Source organism: Myotis yumanensis, unplaced genomic scaffold, assembly GCF_028538775.1.
Source record: "Myotis yumanensis isolate MYYU_CA2020_CCGP unplaced genomic scaffold, mMyoYum1.0.hap1 SCAF_5, whole genome shotgun sequence".
Classification (NCBI taxonomy): domain Eukaryota; kingdom Metazoa; phylum Chordata; class Mammalia; order Chiroptera; family Vespertilionidae; genus Myotis; species Myotis yumanensis.
The window spans coordinates 103,602,339-103,621,743 of record NW_027223756.1 but is presented as its reverse complement, the minus strand read 5'-3'; the positions used below and the strand labels follow the sequence as shown (position 1 = coordinate 103,621,743).

The window sequence follows — 19,405 nt, the reverse complement described above, 5'->3', positions numbered from 1 at the left end:
GCGAAGATGTCGTCACCACGGTCACTGTCCTCAGACAGGGAGGCCTGTTGGCCTTTCCGCGGTGCTGTCACCAGCACCCTCCCCTCCCGGCCCTCCTCCGTCTCACCCACGTGAGCTGTCGGACTCTCCTTTGTGTGATGCCACTCTTCCCTTTCTGGGTCAGCGGTGCCTTCTGGGCTTCAGAGGGAACTCAGTCCTGCCCAAGGCTTAGGTGGGGGGTTGGGAACGGCCACGGCTTCGGGTCCAGGCTCCATCGTGGCTGTTTTTCTTTTGAATGATTTCCTGGTTTCTGTGCCAGTATCTTGGCTCCCGTGTCTTTTTTCTCACGGAGTCACTTCGTGCTGCGCCTTCATGGCATCATCATTGAACCTGAAGTGCGGGGGAGGCCCGGTGTGCCTGCACCTATTGGGAAACGTTGTGTTTTTAGTTCTGGGAAATGGATCTCCATTGTTTCTGCAGGTAATTTCCCTCTTGTTTTTATTTATTTCACTAGGACTTTTATTATTCAGATGTCAGCACTTCTGAATGTCATCTCTAAATCGCTTCACATTTCTCTTATATTGTCTGGGTTTTCTGTCTTCCTTCTGAATTGCTTATTTTCTAACGTATCCATTCTCTATGTATCCCATTGATTATTACTTTAACTGCCACATTGTCCCAAACGAACACTGTTCACGTCCTCTTCAGTGTTTCTTGCTCCATTTGAACTGCTGCTCCCCGTACGTCTTCCCTCTTTCCCAGGCTCACCACCTTCTTTGTCCATCTGTCCGGTGCCTCCTTTCTGAAGGGCTCTGAGGCCCAGTGTTTTCTATGCAAGTCTTTGTGTCCCTTCAGTGGGTCATTGTTTCGGCCTGAGACCCGCTTCCCCTGGGATTTCAGCTGTTCTCTGGCAGCATCGATGCTCCCGCGGCTCAGGGAGTCGGCTCAGTCCCCGGCCTCCGTGATGGCCTCTGTCTGCGGATAATTTACTTAACGTCTCTGTTCAGAGAACAATAGTAATAATACCTACCTGACGTTTGCATTGTCTGTTGGCCCAGAATGTAACATAGCTATTGTGTCTTCCTAACAACAAACCCCTGTCGATCGAGACCTGCGATGACTGACTGCTCCCCGGTCACGGTGCCCAGGACTCATGCCCGTGGCCACCCTGCTCACTCAGAGCCTCCTGGTCCCGGCCCTCGGAGTCGCCCTGAGCCTCTGTGTTGAGGGTCACATGCCCAGTTTCAGTCTCAGGAGTGATGCCCCACCCCTTCCTGCACCCACAGCCACGGCTTCCTGTGGCTGCCAAGCTTGGGGGTTTCCTGAAGTCCCCCGAGAAAATTCTGTCTTTTCTTTTTCCACCTAGAATTCCTGTCATCTGCAGGGATTAGTAGTTCCCAAGCTTCGTAGATCTTACCATTCCATCAGAACCTCCCTTCTCGGAAGGGCTGGCCTTCGCGCGGCCCTGTTCTGTACGGTCAGTGCAGTGGGTCGAGGAGAACGGAGCGGGAGCACACTCCTGCCAGCTATCATGACTTAGACATCTTCCTGCAAATTGTGGCAAATGTTGAAGAAAGTAAACATTAGCAAATGGGAGTAAGTTGTTTAGATGTGTTACCTCAATTGGTAAACGCTTTTAAATAAATTAGGTATAAAATAATCCTGTGGTGTAGCTCAGCTTTTTCTAAAATAGTTCCCTACACATATTTACTAAAATGATAGTTCTCGGGGCATTGGTAAGAGTGAAGGTAAAGAAAAGGAGGCCAGTGGCTGGATAGGCTTGGAAAGCGCCCGGCTGAACAGTCCCAGCCCAGGACTGCGAGCCCTGCGTGCTGCTGAGGCCGGTGAGACTTGTCTGGGCCAGTTAGTTGTACAGGTTGTTTAGAGTCAGGATTATAAAAAACGCCTATGAGCCGTTAGCATTTTATCCTAAAATATATGGACAGTTTTATTTAATGAGCTTTTGACAGAGTCCAGGCTTTTGTTCAGAATGTGGGTTTTGATTGGAGATCCGTTCATCGTCCTCGTATGAGCCATCCCCACAGGGCGCCGCCCAGGAACGTGCCATCTGACCTGGGCAAGGACGCGGGCACCTCGGAGAGTCTGAGTGGAGAGCGATTTACATTTGTTCGCTCTCTTCTCTCATGCTTTACACTGAGCTCCTCTGTACTTGAGTCAGAAGCAGTTTTTGTGTTTTGGGTTCCTTTCTTTAGCAAATCCTTTAAATTAAGTTTTCTAAATTGTTCCCTTAGGTTTTCTTAAAACAGCTTTTTTCTTCTTATTCATGATGGTTGAAATAATACATGATTAAGTTATATGATTATAACAACAGATACAACTGGTATAAATAAGTTTTAGAACAAAAGCAGTTTAAAAAAAGACAAATACAGTTGACTCTCTTTTTTAACTTTCTTTAAAAAATATGTTTTTATTGATTTAGAATAGAGAGCAAGGGAAAAAAACATGGATGTGAGAGAGAAACATTCATCGGTTGCCTCCCATGCACACGCCGATGGGGATCGAACCCGCCACCTGGGTGTGTGCCCTGACCAGGAATAGAATAGGTGCCTTTTCAGGGCACAGGGTGACGTTCAGCCACCTGAGCCACGGCCAGGGCTACAGTCCACTCTGCAGGCATCGACTCTGCTGGTGGTAGACATTGTGCTCAGGTGGCGTGCGGGGTCCTGCTGGCCTCGGGCCGCAGTGTGCGCTGGGGATGGGGAGCAGGCTCTACATGGAGAAGGCACACTGTTCATCTCCGCAGCCTCAGGCCAGCGGAGGTCTGGGGAGGGACTGCCTTCCGTCCATGGACTGCCAGCCTTTTCTGAGCATGGACACCACTGTACGGCAGAACATCTCTCTAGACCAGCGATTTTCAACCGGTGTGTTGCAAGAATGTTCAAACATGCAGTTCCTGCCTATTGAGTCAGGGGCCCTGACCTCTCCCTCAGATTGTCAGATAAAAATTGACAACAGCCAACCAACAATAGCCATCCAGTGTGAATGATTTAAAATTGTAACCTATTTTTTTGTGTGAGATCAGCAAAAAATATATTTTGTGTGTGCCACATAGAATCTTAGTAACTAGTTTGTGTGCGCCATGAGATGAAGAAGGTTGGAAATCGCTGCTCTAGACTTATAGTCTACCCGGGGAAAGTCTGATGTAGCTATAAGGCTGTTCTAGAAGAGATGAGTTAGATGTTGTCTGCTTTATTTACGCTTTTTTATAATGATAAAATAACTTTAAAACCATGGAAGTAATCTAGTTAAAAACATGGAGATGTTCAGGTCCTCATTTGGGTGGAATCTTGCAGATGACAATAACCAGTTTTGTTTTTTGGGAAATAATGTAGGGCTAGGCACCTAGGAAGTCCGAGTAGCTCTGGATTGAGCATAGTCCCGAGCCCTCGCCATGTCTGTTTTCAGACGACCTGTGGGTGGTCTCCAAAACCCTGGACTTCGAGCTGGACACGTTCATCGCCTGCAGCGCCTTCTTCGGGCCGTCGTCCACCAACGAGGTGGAGCTTCTCCCTCTGAACGGCTACTTCCCCTCCCGGTGGCCCACGGACAGTGAGTGTCGCCAGGCCCCCTGTTATCAGAGAGAGGACAGCGTGAGGCGCGCTGCGAGCAGGAGTGCTGGCGTGGGCGGGTTCTTCGATGAAAGCCGAGAAAAAGCACCCACTTCTCCCTGGGCTGTGTCCCTGGAAACGTGTGTGCCCCTGGCGATGGGAATGTTTCTGCAGTTCAATCCCAGCGGGCTGTCGACCCACAACATCCTGGCCCTCACTTCGGTGCTTTGTAGGGGTGGAATTTACACGCATGTACCTGATTTCTAAATAGGAATTTTGTCACATAATTTCTTGTATTAGTCCTGTTCTCGTGGTTCACTGAGTTCCCTTGGTTTCTCACGCTAGTAGGGCACGTGGTAAACACATCATTTACTTTCACACCGAGAAGTTCTCAGATTTGCAGGGATTTGAGAGCAGCCGAGCGGAGGGTGTTTCATGTGGAGGGATGTTGTCGTCGGCCTGGGAAGCTCCTGGTGAGGCCGGGCCGCCAGCCTCCTTCACTGAAGGGCCAGTGCACCTGTTCGTGAACCTGGGCGCCTCCCGCTCGGCAGCTCTGGGATAATTTCCGATGTCCGGGATTCGGCCCTGACTAATTAAAGACAACATTTAATGACTCATTCAAGTGTTTCATACACGTTTTAGCGTGTGTGTGTGAATCCTCACCTGAGGATATTTTTCTATTGATTTATAGAGAGAGCGCAAGAGGGGGATGGAAAGAGAGAGAGAAACATCAACGTGAGGGACACATGGATTGGTTGCCGCCCGCACCCACCCCACGGGGGCGGGATGGAACCTGCAGCCCAGGTACGTGCCCGTGACGGGAAGGGAACCCAAGGCGCTCTGGTGCGCAGGCCGACACTCTCAGCACTCAGCTGCCGGCCAGGCCAACTCCCTGTTTTCTGCGGGAACTGAGTAGACAGCTGGAGTCCGGTTGTCTAGTGGAGTGAACACTGGTCACTTCAGAGTCCTCAGCAATATCAGTGTCCAATCTCCTGCTTCCCATATAGTTCTGTGAAGTAACTGAAGAAATGCAACAAAGTGCTCAGAAATGACACAGATGCTGCAGGTACAGGGCGGGGTGCTGACTGGTGGCTGTGAATGTCACCCGCGTGACTCCACAGTGTCTGTCCGTCTGTCCACGCCCCTCCGGGCACAGTCACGGACCCACACTCAGTGTGCCTGTGCAGACAGCAGGACGGAGGCGCGTGTGCCGGGGGCTTGCTGCGGCCTAGGGCTGGTCCACCGCTGGCTCTGAGCTGCGTGGACACTCCCTAAGGTGCTCACGGGCTTGGTCTTGGGCACTGACGCTCCTCTCCACGCCCTCTCCGCAGCGGTCGTCCACGCGCTGTGGGTCTGCAATGCCAGCACGGAGCTGACCACCCTGAAAAACATGCAGGAGCACTTCAACCCCGCGACCCTGCCTCTGACGCAGCACCTGTTGGCCATGTAAGTCCTTCCCCTGCGGGTGGGGCGGGCCAGGGATACCCAGCAAAAGTACATCCCATTTTGCAGCAAAATTGTAACTGTCTTTCAGAGACTAGGAGATGGAAGGGGGGAGAGAAAGAGGGAAACATCAGTGATGAGAGAGAAACATGGATCGGCTGCCTCCTGCACGCCCTACACTGGGGATGAGCCCACAACCCAGGCCTGTGCCCTAACCCGGAATCGACTCAACCACTGAGCTACACCAGCTGGGCCAAACTTTTAAGTACAGTGGGACCTTGACTTACGAGTTTAATTCGTTCTGAGACCGAGCTCGTTAAGGAGCTGTTAACTCAAATTACTCTATCAACTCAATGCAAAAAATCGGCCGAGAGACAGCTGGTATCTCAAAAAACTCGTTAGTTGGGACACTTGTAAGTCAAGGCCCCACTGTAATTATTGTACAGTTTGAATCCAGTATGTATATTGCTACTAGTTTTATTTTTGACATAATCTTTATCTCATTTTTAATTTCACAAGTACTATAACTCCTTTAAAAAAATTGGAAGTGATATTTTATTAAATTAAAATGACAAAACTAGTTTCAAATTTGGAATGTTATGGTCTGTTTGGTTTCATTCTTTTTACCACAATGAAGTCTTGGGTTAAAAAAAGTCTATGTACTTTCAATATGTTATTTTTCTACTTTGAAATGAACTCAGTCTTTATATACTAAAGCCAACTTATCTCTGACAGTTTTACTTGACGTAGAGGCTCTAGTAATTTCCCGAGCCAGTTTGCATAGTAAGGCCTGGGCTCTGTGTCCAACACCACCTAGTAGCTGGGTACTTATGGGAGAAACATTTAATATTTTTGTGTCTCTGTTTGGGTAGATTAACTGCTTCCTAGTGTTGTGAAGATCCCAATAAAGAAGATGTGCAGGACTCAGCACAGTGTCTGCACATAGTAGGTGTTCAACAAATGTTAGTTCTTTTCTCACTGGTGCTCACAAAAGAACGTTCTCTGAGGTGCTCGTAAGTGAAGGTTAAGTTACAAACAGGTCGACTCCCCTGTTTCAGAAGCCCCTCATTTTTCTTTGATTGTATTGCTTCTTTTCACTAGGCCTTCGTCAGCTACAGTCAGCAGTAAGAGTGTGGACAGGAGAAAATTCGTCCCGCCCGCCTTCTCCAATGCCCACACGCACTGTGAGCTGCCTGGCCCAGGAGCAGCCCTGCAGTTGGCCAGAGCCTTCATCCAGGCCCACCAGCTGAATGAGGACCAGGCTTCCGCTCTCAACCAGATAGCGCACATGGTGGCGTCGCGCGGGCCTGCCGAGGAGGGGAAGGGGCTGCCCCCCTGCCCCCTCCCCATCACCATCGTCCACGGTGAGGGTCGGGGGGTGCCGGGCAACACCTGGTTGTGGGGAACCCCCTGCAGCCCAGCACCTGGCCGTATACGAGTCTCTGTGACTTGGTCTGCTCCTCGGCCCCTTCTAGTCAGTGCGGTCCCAGGAGGACTCTGAGATGTTGGGACCCACGTTAGAGGCTGTGAGAGCAGCATGGGCACCAGTGGCCTGTGCCCATCACTGGTGTATTCGGGTTTGACCCAGCATCGGCCCGGAGCCGTTAGCGATGCCAGCGGGCGGCTGTCATGGTGGGCGTCGGTTTTGATGAGCAAAGCCGTTGTGAACTGTCAGCTCACTCCCCATCCTCCCAGCAGCTGTCCCAAACCTTCCTCCTTCCCTGCCGTGCGGGTCCCGCCCCCGCCCTGAACCAGGACAGCAGACGCCTCCGCACCTACCTTTGCCCTGTTCCTGCCTCCGGGCTCCACCCCATGAGGAGCTGGACTCTCTGCCTCAGAGCTAATGCTCCACCTGCACCCTCACCCCTTAACCCCTTCCCTCTCAGACTGTACCCCAAAGTGATCGACTTCCTGTCCTGTTCTGAAGGTTTGTATCATGTTCACCCTGTTGACCAAGGTGACCCCTGGGGTTCACCCTAAGGGAGTCTTTCTCGCTGATGAAGTGACTTTCTCGCAACCCTCCTTCCTGTGCATCCCGCCCATCAGGCAAGTGGCTGGGATGTGTGGTTTCTGTCTCTATGGCGATTCCCACCAGGTCACGTGCACCCCTCCATCTAAGCCTCCACCTCCTTCACGTTCTAGGGGTGAGACGGGCCCTGGAGCTGGAATCCTGGACTCCGACCCAGCTCCGTCACGTCTTAGCGCTGCGACTGGGCAGGTTACTCCCTCGCAGCTTTGCCTCCTACTCCACACAGGCCAGTACGAGCCTCTGCCTCATGGGTTGGAGGATTGACCTGTTGACTTAGGTAAAGGCTTGGCCCGTCCTGGCAGGTAGGAGGCGCCTGGTAAAGACGGCATGTCATTGCCATGGTCGCCTCACGCTGCTCGAATCGGTTCGCTGTGAGTTTCACCCTCTGTCAACCCATGGTCGTCGGCGCCAATTCAGTGCCGACAGGAATCCCCACTTTGGGGTGCGAGGGAGAAGGAGACTTTCTTCAGAGAAAACAGCTCAACGGTGATACCGCTCGGCTGTGAGGACAGTGACCCTGAGGCAGCCCTGGGCCCGGCCCGCGGGCGCGGCTGCTCTACTCCCTGTGACATCCTCTGGTTCGGCTCAGCCGGGGCCACTGGTCAGCGCTGGGTGGAAAGGGAAAGAGGCTCCCAGAGCCAGAGGGGAAGTGACTTCCTGGACAGAACCCCCACCCCTGGCCCCTGATTGATTCGTTCTTATGCAAATGAGGACTCCAAGTCCTCAAAGTGTGATTGGTCCAAGAGGCACTGTCCTGATGGGTCAGGGTAGAGCCACACTGGTTGGTCAGAGCTGCTCAGCTCTGATTGGATGGGGAGAGCCTCAGTCCTATTGGTTGAAATGGACGCCAGGAAGAACTTCCTAAGGGCTGGCTCAGATGCAGGGCCAGGCAGGCAGGTGGGCAGTGCAGGCCGGTGGTCCCGGGCGGCTGCTCCCCGAAGGGCAGGTTGCATGTGAGGCCCCTTTAGAAATGGCTGCCAGGCTCTTTTCATTTTCTGAGCCAGTTGGCCGCTAGGAGCACTTCTTAGTAGCTGTTTTCTTTCTCAGGATTCACACTTCATAGTTCTGCTCAACTAGTTTTACCAAAACACTCTGAGTAAGTCAGTTTCCTGCTTAAGATCCGTCAGGGACTTGCCCGTCTCCAGGACAAAATTCATTTCCCTGACAGTGAGCAGAGCTCTGGGACTTGCCCTCGCCTCCCTCCCAGCCTCGCCTCTGGCCTGTGAGCTTCTCCAGCCTCTGCTGGAGGGACCTTGTCTTCCTCTGGACGCCTTCGTTCCGCTTGTTTGTCGGAAGCCTTCCCACCTCCACCCAATCCGAGCGGGGCTCCTTCTTGGACGCAGTCCCGGCGCCCTCACCACGTTCACTGTTTACTGACTGTATTGGGGCAACAGGAACAGCACGACAGTTTCAGGTGCACAGATGGTGACGCCATCTGTGCTGAGGCCAGTTTCCTCCCCTCACACTGTCTGACCCCTTCGGCCACTTCCCCCCACGTGTCCTGTTCTTACTGTGCCTTCCCTGCTGCCTTCCTGAGCCACTAAGACAGCGGTTCTCAACCTGTGGGTCGCGACCTCTTTGGGGGTCGAATGACCCTTTCACAGGGGTCACCTAAGACCATCAGAAAACACATATATAATTACATCTGTTTTTGTGATTGATCACTATGCTTTAATTATGTTCAGTTTGTAACAATGAGACTATATCTGCATATCAGATATTTACATTATGATTCATAACAGTAGCAAAATTACAGTTATGAAGTAGCCACAAAACTAATTTTATGGTTGGGGGGTCACCACAACATGAGGAACTGTATTAAAGGGCCGCAGCGTTAGGAAGGCTGAGAACCACTGCACTAAGAGGCCTTGCTTGGTCATCTATTTATCTTGGTGCTGAGCACATACTGGGCGCTCTGTTCATGGTCTTGTAATGACTTAGTTAAATGAAGGAGAGGGAGATGGTGACATTGTTTCTTGTGCTTTCAGAAATGTACTTACGATGCCGCCTTTGTTTTTCCCTTCCTTCCAAACCAGGAGTTTTTGGAGCAGGAAAGAGCTACTTGCTGGCAGTGGTGATTCTGTTTCTGGTGCAGCTGTTTGAAAAGGGCGAGGCTCCCGCAGCGGGACGTGCACGGCCGTGGAAAGTGCTGGTTTCTTCGTCCACTAACGTGGCTGTGGACAGAGTCCTCCTCGGGTGGGTGTGACACGTGAGCGTCAGGAGCTGGTGGTGCAGGTCCTGGCTCGTGGTTCAATGAGTTCCCTTGTTGAGAGGGGCCATCTTCTTGGGCCCAGGTGTGAGGCCTCTGTCTCTGACTCAAGCCATATCCATGAGACAGTAACCGGCTACCTTCCTCGCTTGTAAGTCGTAGGAAATCAGATTTCAAACCTGACAGCCTTGGCACAAGGACAGGATAGCCGCTTGTGTGGAAACGAGTACAGCAGGAGGCACATGCCTGAGAGGGGGGCTCGGGGCCCTGACCTCCCTCACCCCAGGCAGGCCTCGGCTCAGGGTCGTGCCAGCCGCCTGCACCCTGACTGAGGAGCCGGGGCCTCCCTCCAGGACAGAGAGCCTGCCCACTGCTTGTCATGTCGTAAACTCGTGGGTCCCCACGCTCCTGTTCCTCCCACAGCCCGGGCTGTTGCCTGTGCGGGCTCCCTCGGGACACCCCTGCCCCTCCATAGGACTCGGGGCCCCGCGGGAACCAGCGCAGACGCGATGCCTGTGCTGGCTCCGGTGCCGGGAGTGAAAGCCCTCCGCTCCGGGTCTGTGACCGGAGGAGCTGCAGTGCAGGTGTGTGAGCTGACGGTGCAGAGCTGAGCAGCTCGAGTTACGCCTCTGGTCCCGTGAGAGGCTCTGAGGAAGCAGGAGCAGGGCCTGTGCTGCAGGTGCTTGGGGTTGTTTACGGTGCTGCTGGAACCGAACAAGAGATCACGTGAGGGTCACCAGTGTTTAATGATCTAATGTCAGCATCAGTAAAAAGTTCGATTAGGAGAAGTAATTCTTATGTATAAATGTAGACTTAAAAAACTTAACTTTATGGTAAAAATGTACAGTCTGTACAGATAATATATTTCCTTACAGATGTTTTATACATACACTCACTTTGTTTTCCAGACTGGGTATGATCAGTATGTATGTGTGTCTTGCTTTTAAACCTTAGAAAACATACTTTTGATGGGTCTGCTACATGCAGTGACTTGCTTAGATCATCCTTTAAGCAATAGTCAGTTCACCAAGCGTCCCCATTATAAGTAACATGGTGGCCGGGACCCTCTTTGTCTCCGATTCTGATTTTCTCTGAGGAAAACGTCCTCGGCCTGGAGTCACAGACAGGAATAAACTGCGAGCTTGCCCTTCCGAAGGCTCTCTGAGACACGGTCATGAGCTCCCGGCGTGAGAGTGCATGTGAAAGGCCTCTAGCAAATGCGTTCTATTAAAACTCTCAGCCACATTGCATTTACATTGGATGTAAGCATTTCACATTGAATTACAAAACTAAAAGATGCTGTTACACAAAAGTAATGTTAATAACGTAAATGTTACATGAAACTGTCTTATGCTGTTTTGTTTAAAGGCTCCTCAGTCTTGGATTTGACAAGTTTGTCCGAGTTGGGAGCGTTAGGAAGATCGCGAAGCCGGTCTTACCTTACAGGTAAGAAATCGTGATTCCAGAGCCAGAGAGTGCTCTCAGAACACAGCAGCCTTACAGACCTCCTCCCTCAGGTGTTTTCTGAGGAAGAATAGAGAAAGCTTTGTCCCTTTCTGGTTAACTTAGGAAATCTGTTTTTAACTTTTTTGTAATGTTTTGGAAGTGGAGTGAAGAAGGTATTTTATGTCGTTCTTTCTTAGCTTGCATGCTGGCTCAGAAAATGCCAGCGAGCAATTGAAAGAACTCCAGGCGCTGATGAAAGAAGACCTGACTCCCATGGAAAGAGTCTATGTGAGGAGAAGCATCGAGCAGCATAAACTGGGGACCAACAGGACCCTCCTGGGGCAGGTGAGGGACCTGCTGGGCGGGGGAGGGACCTGCTGGGGCAGGTGAGGGACCTGCTGGGCGGGGGAGGGACCTGCTGGGAGCGGGAGGGACCAGCCTGACCTTGGTCTGAGTTTACAGAAACCTCAGGTTCCTCTTATTCCTGCTGATGGAGGCCAGTGACCACATCCAATTAGAAAATGTATTGACTTTCCTCTTTGTTATATTTAGACCCAGAGATTAAATACTAGCTTTGATCAGGCTTTTTGCCTGGGGAATAATGGTATTCTGGTGTAATATCTAAGTCTGTGAGGTTGACATAAACTCACGACTAGCAGTGCATGGGCTATACTGCTGTTGGCATGAGTCAGCGACTTTTCCTTCTTGGCGCGTCAAGTTGGGCGTGTGCTTGACGGTGAGCGGGTCCGTTCGCTAGCGTGCCCAGGGCATCCGTTTACTCAGCCTCAGCGAGAGGATAAAACGTGCGTGTGACCTCTGACATTTAAGATCCTGGCACCATGGCTTCCTGTGGGTGTCCGAGTGAGCCTTCACTGCAATAGGCTGTCTTCCGTCGCTGTGCCCGTGGCTCCCACTTCTCGGGGGACAGTGGCAACTGGACACAGTGGCCTGTGGGCTCTGATTGCAGGGCTCCCGCCTTCAGTGCTGATCCCACCTGCAGGCTCTTGTTTTCTAAGTAGCTGACGACTCACATCCCTGTGCCCAGGTCCGCGTGGTGGGCGCCACCTGCGCAGCCTGCCCGTTCCCCTGCATGGCCGGCCTGCGGTTCCCCGTGGTGGTGCTGGATGAGAGCAGCCAGATGACCGAGCCCGCCTCCCTCCTCCCCATCGCGAGGTAACTGCAGGGCACAGCTCGTCACTCCTCCCAGCCTCCGGTGGAAACCTTGGCAATTCCAGTGCTCCACTGATACTTTCAAGAACGTGGCGGGGGCGGGGGGGGGGGGGGGCTTGGGGGGCTCGGGGGGCTCATGTGCCAGCGCTTTGTTCGGGGGCATGTAGGCCCCCGGAGGATGGCTCTCGAGTGGGTGCCCCTAGCTCCCCCGCTGCTCACTGTGGAAGGTGCCTCTAGCCACCATCTGGGAACCCGGCTCTAGGCTCTGCTTCAGTTGCCTCCTTCATCTCATTCCCATGTTTAGTTTCTGAAGATAGTTTTTAGATTATGGAAGGATATCAAGTAGATAAAAATAAATAAAAAATGACAATTTGTCTTAAAATGTAGAAGATGAAATACTCTCAACTGTCTCAGCCACTGAAACATGGTGCTTTTAAAGCATCTCTCGCTCACGAATCCCGAGGTGGCGGGAAGAGGCCAGGACTTGGACTCAGCATCCTGTCCCCAAGTGAGGGGGGCGTTGGTCCCAGTTGTCGCCATTGGCCAGGGTTGGCAGGTTCCTGCATCCCGATTGGCTGGGATGAGTTAGGTTCCTGCATCCCGATTGGCTGGGATGGGCAGGTTCCTGCATCACGATTGACCGGGATGGGCAGGTTCCTGCATCACGATTAGCTGGGATGAATTAGGTTCCTGCATCACGGTTGGCTGGGATGAGTTAGGTTCCTGCATCACGATTGGCTGGGATGAGTTAGGTTCCTGCATCCCGATTGGCTGGGATGAGTTAGGTTCCTGCATCACGATTGGCCGGGATGAGTTAGGTTCCTGCATCACGATTGGCCGGGATGGGCAGGTTCCTGCATCACAATTGGCTGGGATGGGCAGGTTCCTGCATCACGATTGGCTGGGATGAGTTAGGTTCCTGCATCACGATTGGCTGGGATGAGTTAGGTTCCTGCATCATGATTGGCTGGGATGAGTTAGGTTCCTGTATCCCAGGCTCTCACTGTTACACTGGACTGTCCTGAGCAAAGGAGGATGAGTCAGTCTCCCCACCCAGGAGCCAGGGCAGAGGAGCGCTAAGGCCGTGCACAGAGGGTGGAGGACTCACACTGGATACTAACACATCACCCATGTGCTTTCTTAACGTCCTCGCCACAGCCAGGCATGGTCACGTCCGGGTCGCTGATGAGCGCTGACGCTCAGATTAGATAATCTGCCGTGTGCATACATAGGGGGTCATAGAGCTGGGATGTGAATGTAGGTTTTGAAATAGGGGTTCCCAGACCAGTTCCTACACGGTGCGGGGTTCCCCACCCCTCCAGCAAGCCGTTCTCCCACACCAGCTGGGGGAACAAAAGCTCCCCTCAGTTCTGACACGCTCACCCGCAGGCAGCGTCAGAGCCGCAGGGAAGGGCTGTCCTGCAAGACCCACTTTCGATGCCAGGGCAAGGCCTGGGCTGCTGACCCACTGCGTGCAGACAGAGGTTCCCGTGACCCTCCCATTCAGTGCCAGTCCCAGGCCTGGGCTGGTACCTGGTCTTCTGACCGACTGGCCATAACCAGAGGTTCCCTTCATCTCCTTGGGTTCCACTAACTTGCCAGAGCATTTGCAGACTCAGAGGAACATGTTTCCTGACCCCCTATCACTGTGAGAGGCCGACACTAGGAACAGCCAGAGGCATTGATGCCAGGACAAGGTGTGGGGGAGGGCAGGAGCTTCCAAGCCCTCTCTCCCAACTCCTCACACCTCCACGCGCTCACCACCCCCCAGCTCTGAACCCTCGTGTTTCCATGGAGGTTTGTCACCTGCACGTGACTGATGAGCTTGCTGACCACTGGGGACCCAGTCAACTCCCTGGGGGTGGGCGGCGGGGTGGGGACTAGAAGCTCCATCCCTCCAACCCCAGTTCCCCTGGCAACCAGCCCCGCCTCAGGTGCTCGGCGAAGGTCCCTTAGACACAACCGAGGACCTTGATCCCTGCCACCACTTGGGAAACTCCCAGGGTTTCCAGGGCGTGAGCAGGAATTGTGGGCGGGACCAAATATGTGCGACAGACAGACTGGTCATCTGAGTGACCACATACCTGGTTCTGATACCTTACAGACTGCAGGTTTCTGTTTGGAAAGACATTAAGCCCAAGCCTACTTCCTTGCAGGAGTTTAAACCAAATTATTCCCAAGGAAAGCTCCTAAGTCTACAGTTACAGGTTCTAAAATCACTGTTCCCAAAGCGCGTTCCGTGAAATGCTGATTCTGTGCAGAGGAGGGGACACTAAGAAGAGCTTATGTGGAAAAATAAAGTTATATCAAGGGTTTCTTCACTCATAGCCTCGGGGCCTTTGAATACACTTACTAACACCGTGAAGCCTTGTTTCTTGGAGCTTGGAGCGGCGTGGTCCTCAGGTTCTTTGAAATGCATTTTAGAAAACAGTCAGCGTACGTCAGCGCTTCCTGTCGCTCCTCTAACTTCTGGATCTGTGTTTAGGTTTGAGTGTGAAAAGCTGGTTCTCGTTGGGGATCCCAAGCAGCTTCCCCCCACAATCCAGGGATCGGATGCGGCTCATGAAAACGGGTTGGAGCAAACTCTGTTCGATCGACTCTGCTTAATGGTAGGCACTGTGGCCAGACTCAGGATGACCACGTCCCGGACTACTGTGTGGCTGATGGGAAATGACACTGTTAGGAGACCGAGCCTGCCCTAAAGGAGCTGTGATTGGACTTGTTTAGAAAGCACTCACCTCGCCCACCTATGAACCAGGAGGTCACAGGTCCATTCCCCGTCAGGGCACAGGCCAGGGTTTCAGGCTTGATCCCCAGTGGGGGGCGTGCAGGAGGCAGCCGATCCATGATTCTCTCTTATCATAGATGCTTCTATCTCTCCCTCTCCCTTCCTCTCTGAAATCAATAAAAATATATTTAACAATAAAGAAATAAAAATAAAGAGAGCACTCATCTTAAAGATAAGTAGAACCCCATGATTTAAGTGTTCCTTTATAAAATGAGCCTTTTCCCTGTGTATTTAGTAGAAAGAAAGTATAAAGCTTTTGTTCTAAAATAAAAATAAACACCTATGATCTATCATCCATGCCCTGTTTTAGAGCTCTACTTCACATTAAAAATGTAAAAAGTTCATCATTAATCTGTTTGTAACTGAGGTGATGTTCACCTAACAGAATTAGCCTCCTCAACCTAAGTGGCCATCACAACACTCCAGTCCTGTCTGGTCCCAAACACATTCGCTCCTCCCGCCTCCCTCCTGCCCGGCCCCCACGTCTGCTCTGTCTGTGGACACACTCACTACCCTCACACCATCAGCTTCAGCCATACACGTGTGCCTCCTGGGTCTGGCTTCTGCTCAGCACGTCCTTGAGGCCCCTCCACATTGTCGCATGTGTCCGTACTGTTCCACGATGGTCGCCCTTACCCGAGGGGTACGCCCAGACCCCAGGGAGGCCTGCAGCTGCGACAGGAGCCCTACGTACACTGTCCCTGCACACGCACGCGCTTTATGGCTCCTCTGGCATCTCCAGGTGGCCAGCATCTTGTGCTTTGGGGCCATGGTTAGGAAAACGGGGTGATGTGAACACAAGCCCCGTGACACTGACAGCCCATCGGGTACCAGGCTGACTGACTGGTGGGCGGGCGGTGTCCGCAGGGGGACCCGCTGGGCGAGGGGATGGGTCATGGCGGGCGGGGAGGTCCAGGTGAAGGTTTCCTCACCCTGCTTGTTAGATCATGAGTTAAGGTTTGACAGTTTTATATTTTATGATTTTGTGGTGTGGTGGTCATTTACCAGGAGAATAGTTTTAGTAATTAAACAATTTACTATCGTGTTTCTAATTCATGTAGTCAGAGCACAATACGGCAATACTTCCAACTTTTAAAATAGCTTTTTTTCCCTTAAGAAAAAAGTGCTGTTTCAAGTTCTTACTTTTCCTCATTTAAACTTCTTAGGGTCACAAGCCAGTTCTGCTGAGAACCCAGTACCGCTGTCACCCGGCCATCGCCGCTGTGGCTAACGACCTGTTTTACGGAGGCGGCCTGAGGAACGGCGTCTCGGAGGCCGAGAGGGGCCCGCTGCTCGCCTGGCTGCCCACCCTGTGCTTCTACAACGTCCCGGGGCAGGAGCAGGTGAGTGCCGTCCGTCCGGCGGGCCACACGGCCCATCCTGTTCTCTGGTGTGGTGGTGCGATGTTCTCGTCTTCCTCGCCTTTCTGGGAAATGTAATTTTGGGTCTGTTTTTCGTTCCAGATGGAAGGAGGTAACAGCTTTCATAATGAGGCGGAAGCCGCTTTCACCCTGACGCTGATTCGATCTCTGGTTGCAGGTGGAATCCCAGGCACCATGATCGGGGTGATAACGCTGTACAAGTCCCAGCTGGGCAAGGTTTGTGTCCCACCGCGTACACATGCTATCATTTCCTCTCACAGCGCTTGATGTTATATTTGTAAGGGTTTGACTGGGTGCTTTAAAACCTTTTGGGACCATAATGAATGCATTCAGAAAGCAGCATTCTGAGTTTTGTCTGTCTGGCTTTTTTTCTGTATAATTAAATGTAAACCTAACAAGGTTTAATGAAATTCCGTTTACAGCTGTTGGGGCAAAAATGCAAATAAACAAATTAGAGGGAAGGAAATGTGGTGTGTGCTTTGTGTTTTGGGACAGATGGGATTGGATCTCTGTTTTCCAAACTGTTCTCTCATTATTACCTTTTATCAGTAAATAAGATAGACACCAGATATTCATGTACATATAAGTCCATTACTTACAACATTTTTGTTAATTTTTAACTTTTTAGTACTTTTCATTTAGTTTATCAACCCTAAATTAGCATATTCAAATGAGCTTCCGCAATAGATGAACCGTTATTCATTGTTTCACGATGGATGTTGTCATCTAGTTGCGCACGTGCTGTAGAACCAGGCAGAGCCGTGCGCGTCACAGAGGACAGTGGCCTTTCCACTCCGGTGAAGACGCGCTGGGAGGGCTCGGCCGAGTCTCCGCGGTCCCTGCAGGCGTGACCCGTCTCTCCCCACAGCTGTGCCACCTGCTCGGGGCCATGGACCTGGACCGCCCGCAGCTCGCGGCCGTGCAGGTGTCTACCGTGGACGCCTTCCAGGGGGCCGAGAAGGAGGTGGTCGTGCTGTCCTGCGTGCGCACCAGGCAGGTGGGCTTCATCGACTCAGAGCAGCGCGTGAACGTGGCCCTGACCCGTGGGAGGCGGCACCTGCTGATCGTGGGGCACCTGGCCTGTCTGAGGAGGAGCCGGCTGTGGGGCCGTGTGATCCAGCACTGCCGAGGTAGGGGCTGCCAAGGTGGGCGCTGCCAAGGTGGGCGCTGCCGAGGTGGGCGTTGCCGAGGTGGGCACTGCGCTGCCAAGGCGGGCGCTGCCAAGGTAGGCGCTGCGCCTCGAAGGTGCCGGGTTGGGGGTCACCTGAGCCCTTGGAATGAGACCCGGCCTCGGGGTTGGTGCTCGGCGGGTTGTGGGGAGCAGAGCACCTGCCATGCGGGGGCGGCTGCGGCTGGGGCTGCTGTAACCTGCCTCACGTGCCCTTGTAGGCAGGGAGGACGGGCTGCAGCAGGCCAGCCAGTGCGAGCCGCGGCTGCGGCGGCTCCTGGAGGAGCACGCGGAGAAACTCGCGGGAGAAAAGCAGAAGAAAGCCAGTGGGAGAGGCGGATGTGAAGAAGCATCTCCTTGGCCAGGGAACGGGCCTGTGTAGGGCCTCAGTGTCAGGGGCGCCGCCCGCCTCGCGCTCACGCGCCTTGTTTTTACTCCCCCTGAGTCACAGAAGACTCAGGCTATTGAAGTCACATTAGACAGATGCACATAAATACTCTTCAAAAGTATACGTTACTTATGCTAAGATAAGATGCTGAAGGTGATAGAAAAGCTTATAATAAAAATTTTTCTAAGAATTTGCTTAAAAAATAAGTGTTACACGGGGCAGGGTAAGCCTTCAGGGCTTTTCGATGTTGCTTCAGAAGTGAGCGAATCTCTCAGGCTCACCTGTTAGAACACGTACCTGGTTCTGCCAGGGCCTTCCCGGGTGACGCTCCGCCAGCCTGACCCGTCGCCTGCCACACGGTCAGCAAGCAGGGCTCTTGACGAAGCTTGTCTGTCCCCGAGGAGAAGCGCCCAGGCCGGGCCATGCGTCCTTGGGGTGGACAGGAAGGAGGAGCGAATGGCTGCCTTGAGTGTACTTCCTTCTAGCCCAGGGGTGGGCAAACTTTTTGACTCGAGGGCCACAATGGGTTCTTAAACTGGACCGGAGGGCCGGGACAAAAGCATGGATGGAGTGTTTGTGTGAACTAATATAAATTCAAAGTAAACATCATTACATAAAAGGGTACGGTCTTTTTTTTTTTTAGTTTTATTCATTTCAAACGGGCTGGATCCGGCCCTCGGGCCGTAGTTTGCCCACGGCTGTTCTAGCCTTTCCCTCTGCATTTATTTGCCCAATAGTTATTGGTATAGATGGTATATAATGGATTTTAAAAATATTTATTATAGAAATTCACCTGCTTGTAGAAAACCATTGCTAACTTGGTGCCGCCACCCTTTTCTATGTTTATGTTCTATATATATGTGTGTGTGTGTGTGTGTGTGTGTGAGTAAATGACACAGTTTGCCATGGTTTTTAGACACTATTACAAGGGAACAGTGACTGGTCCTACATGGAAAATGGCGAGGGCTGGATGGTACTTATGTCAGTGATGTCCGTGCCCATTTAAAGACATCTGTGGCCCAAGTCGCTCAGAGTTCATTTTATTTACTTATTTATTTGTTTACTTGCTTATGTTAATCCTCACCAGAGTATCAATTGCTCCATTGACTTTTAGAGAAAGGGGAAGGGAGACGGAGTGAGAGGAACATGGATGTGAGAGAGACATCAGTTGGTTGCCTCCTGTATGCGCCCTGACCAGGGCCAGGGATTGAGCCTGCAACTGAGGTCCGTGCCGTTGACGGAATCGAACCCAGTCCACAGGCCAACGCTCTATCCATGGAGCCACACCGGCGAGGGCTATTTTTTTTCTTTTTTGTTAATCCTCACCCAAGAATATGTTTTCCATTGATTTTTAGGGGAGTGGGAGGGAGGGGGAGAGACGAGAGAGAGAAACATGGATGTGAGAGAGACACATCGATTGGTTGCTGCATGCACCCCAAGGGCCGGGGATAGCGCCTGCAACCCAGTTGCGTGCCCTTGAACCTGTGACCCTTCAGTCTGTGCGCCAACACGAACCACTGAGCCAGTGTTGGGGCTCAATGTTGATTTTAAAGATGCAGAAATTGCTTACTTGGATTACTTTGCAATAAAAGCGACCAGTCGACCTCTATAAAACTCTTCTTTTATGTTTGGGGAAAACTAAATCCGGCAAACAAGACTTGTTTCATAGCCCCTCCTTGTCCGAGCAGATTGGTGACTGCACAGCCCCTGTCCCATGAGCTGGCGTCCAGAGGACTCGTGTATCCCGGGTCCGAGCTCTGCTGCCCAGACCCCTCCCCGTTAAGGTTTATTTCTTAACTTGGAGTCCGTTCTCCGCCGGCCGGAGCACCTGGTC

At 52.2% G+C, this 19,405-nt stretch overlaps 1 protein-coding gene across 1 annotated transcript in view; it reads left to right on the top strand.

Annotated features, from left to right (window-relative positions):
• Positions 1–18,149, top strand: part of ZGRF1 (zinc finger GRF-type containing 1) — a 49,910-nt gene extending 31,761 nt beyond the window's left edge. Inside the window, exons 18-29 of the mRNA XM_070417041.1 lie at positions 3,406–3,549; positions 4,880–4,994; positions 6,093–6,355; positions 9,057–9,216; positions 10,598–10,675; positions 10,873–11,020; positions 11,721–11,848; positions 14,331–14,454; positions 15,800–15,976; positions 16,097–16,231; positions 16,884–17,145; positions 17,405–18,149. Of these exons, the coding sequence (XP_070273142.1) occupies positions 3,406–3,549; positions 4,880–4,994; positions 6,093–6,355; positions 9,057–9,216; positions 10,598–10,675; positions 10,873–11,020; positions 11,721–11,848; positions 14,331–14,454; positions 15,800–15,976; positions 16,097–16,231; positions 16,884–17,145; positions 17,405–17,565 (1,895 nt within the window). The 3' untranslated portion in view covers positions 17,566–18,149. The remainder of the gene's footprint in view (positions 1–3,405; positions 3,550–4,879; positions 4,995–6,092; positions 6,356–9,056; positions 9,217–10,597; positions 10,676–10,872; positions 11,021–11,720; positions 11,849–14,330; positions 14,455–15,799; positions 15,977–16,096; positions 16,232–16,883; positions 17,146–17,404) is intronic.
• The last annotated feature ends 1,256 nt before the right edge of the window (positions 18,150–19,405 follow it).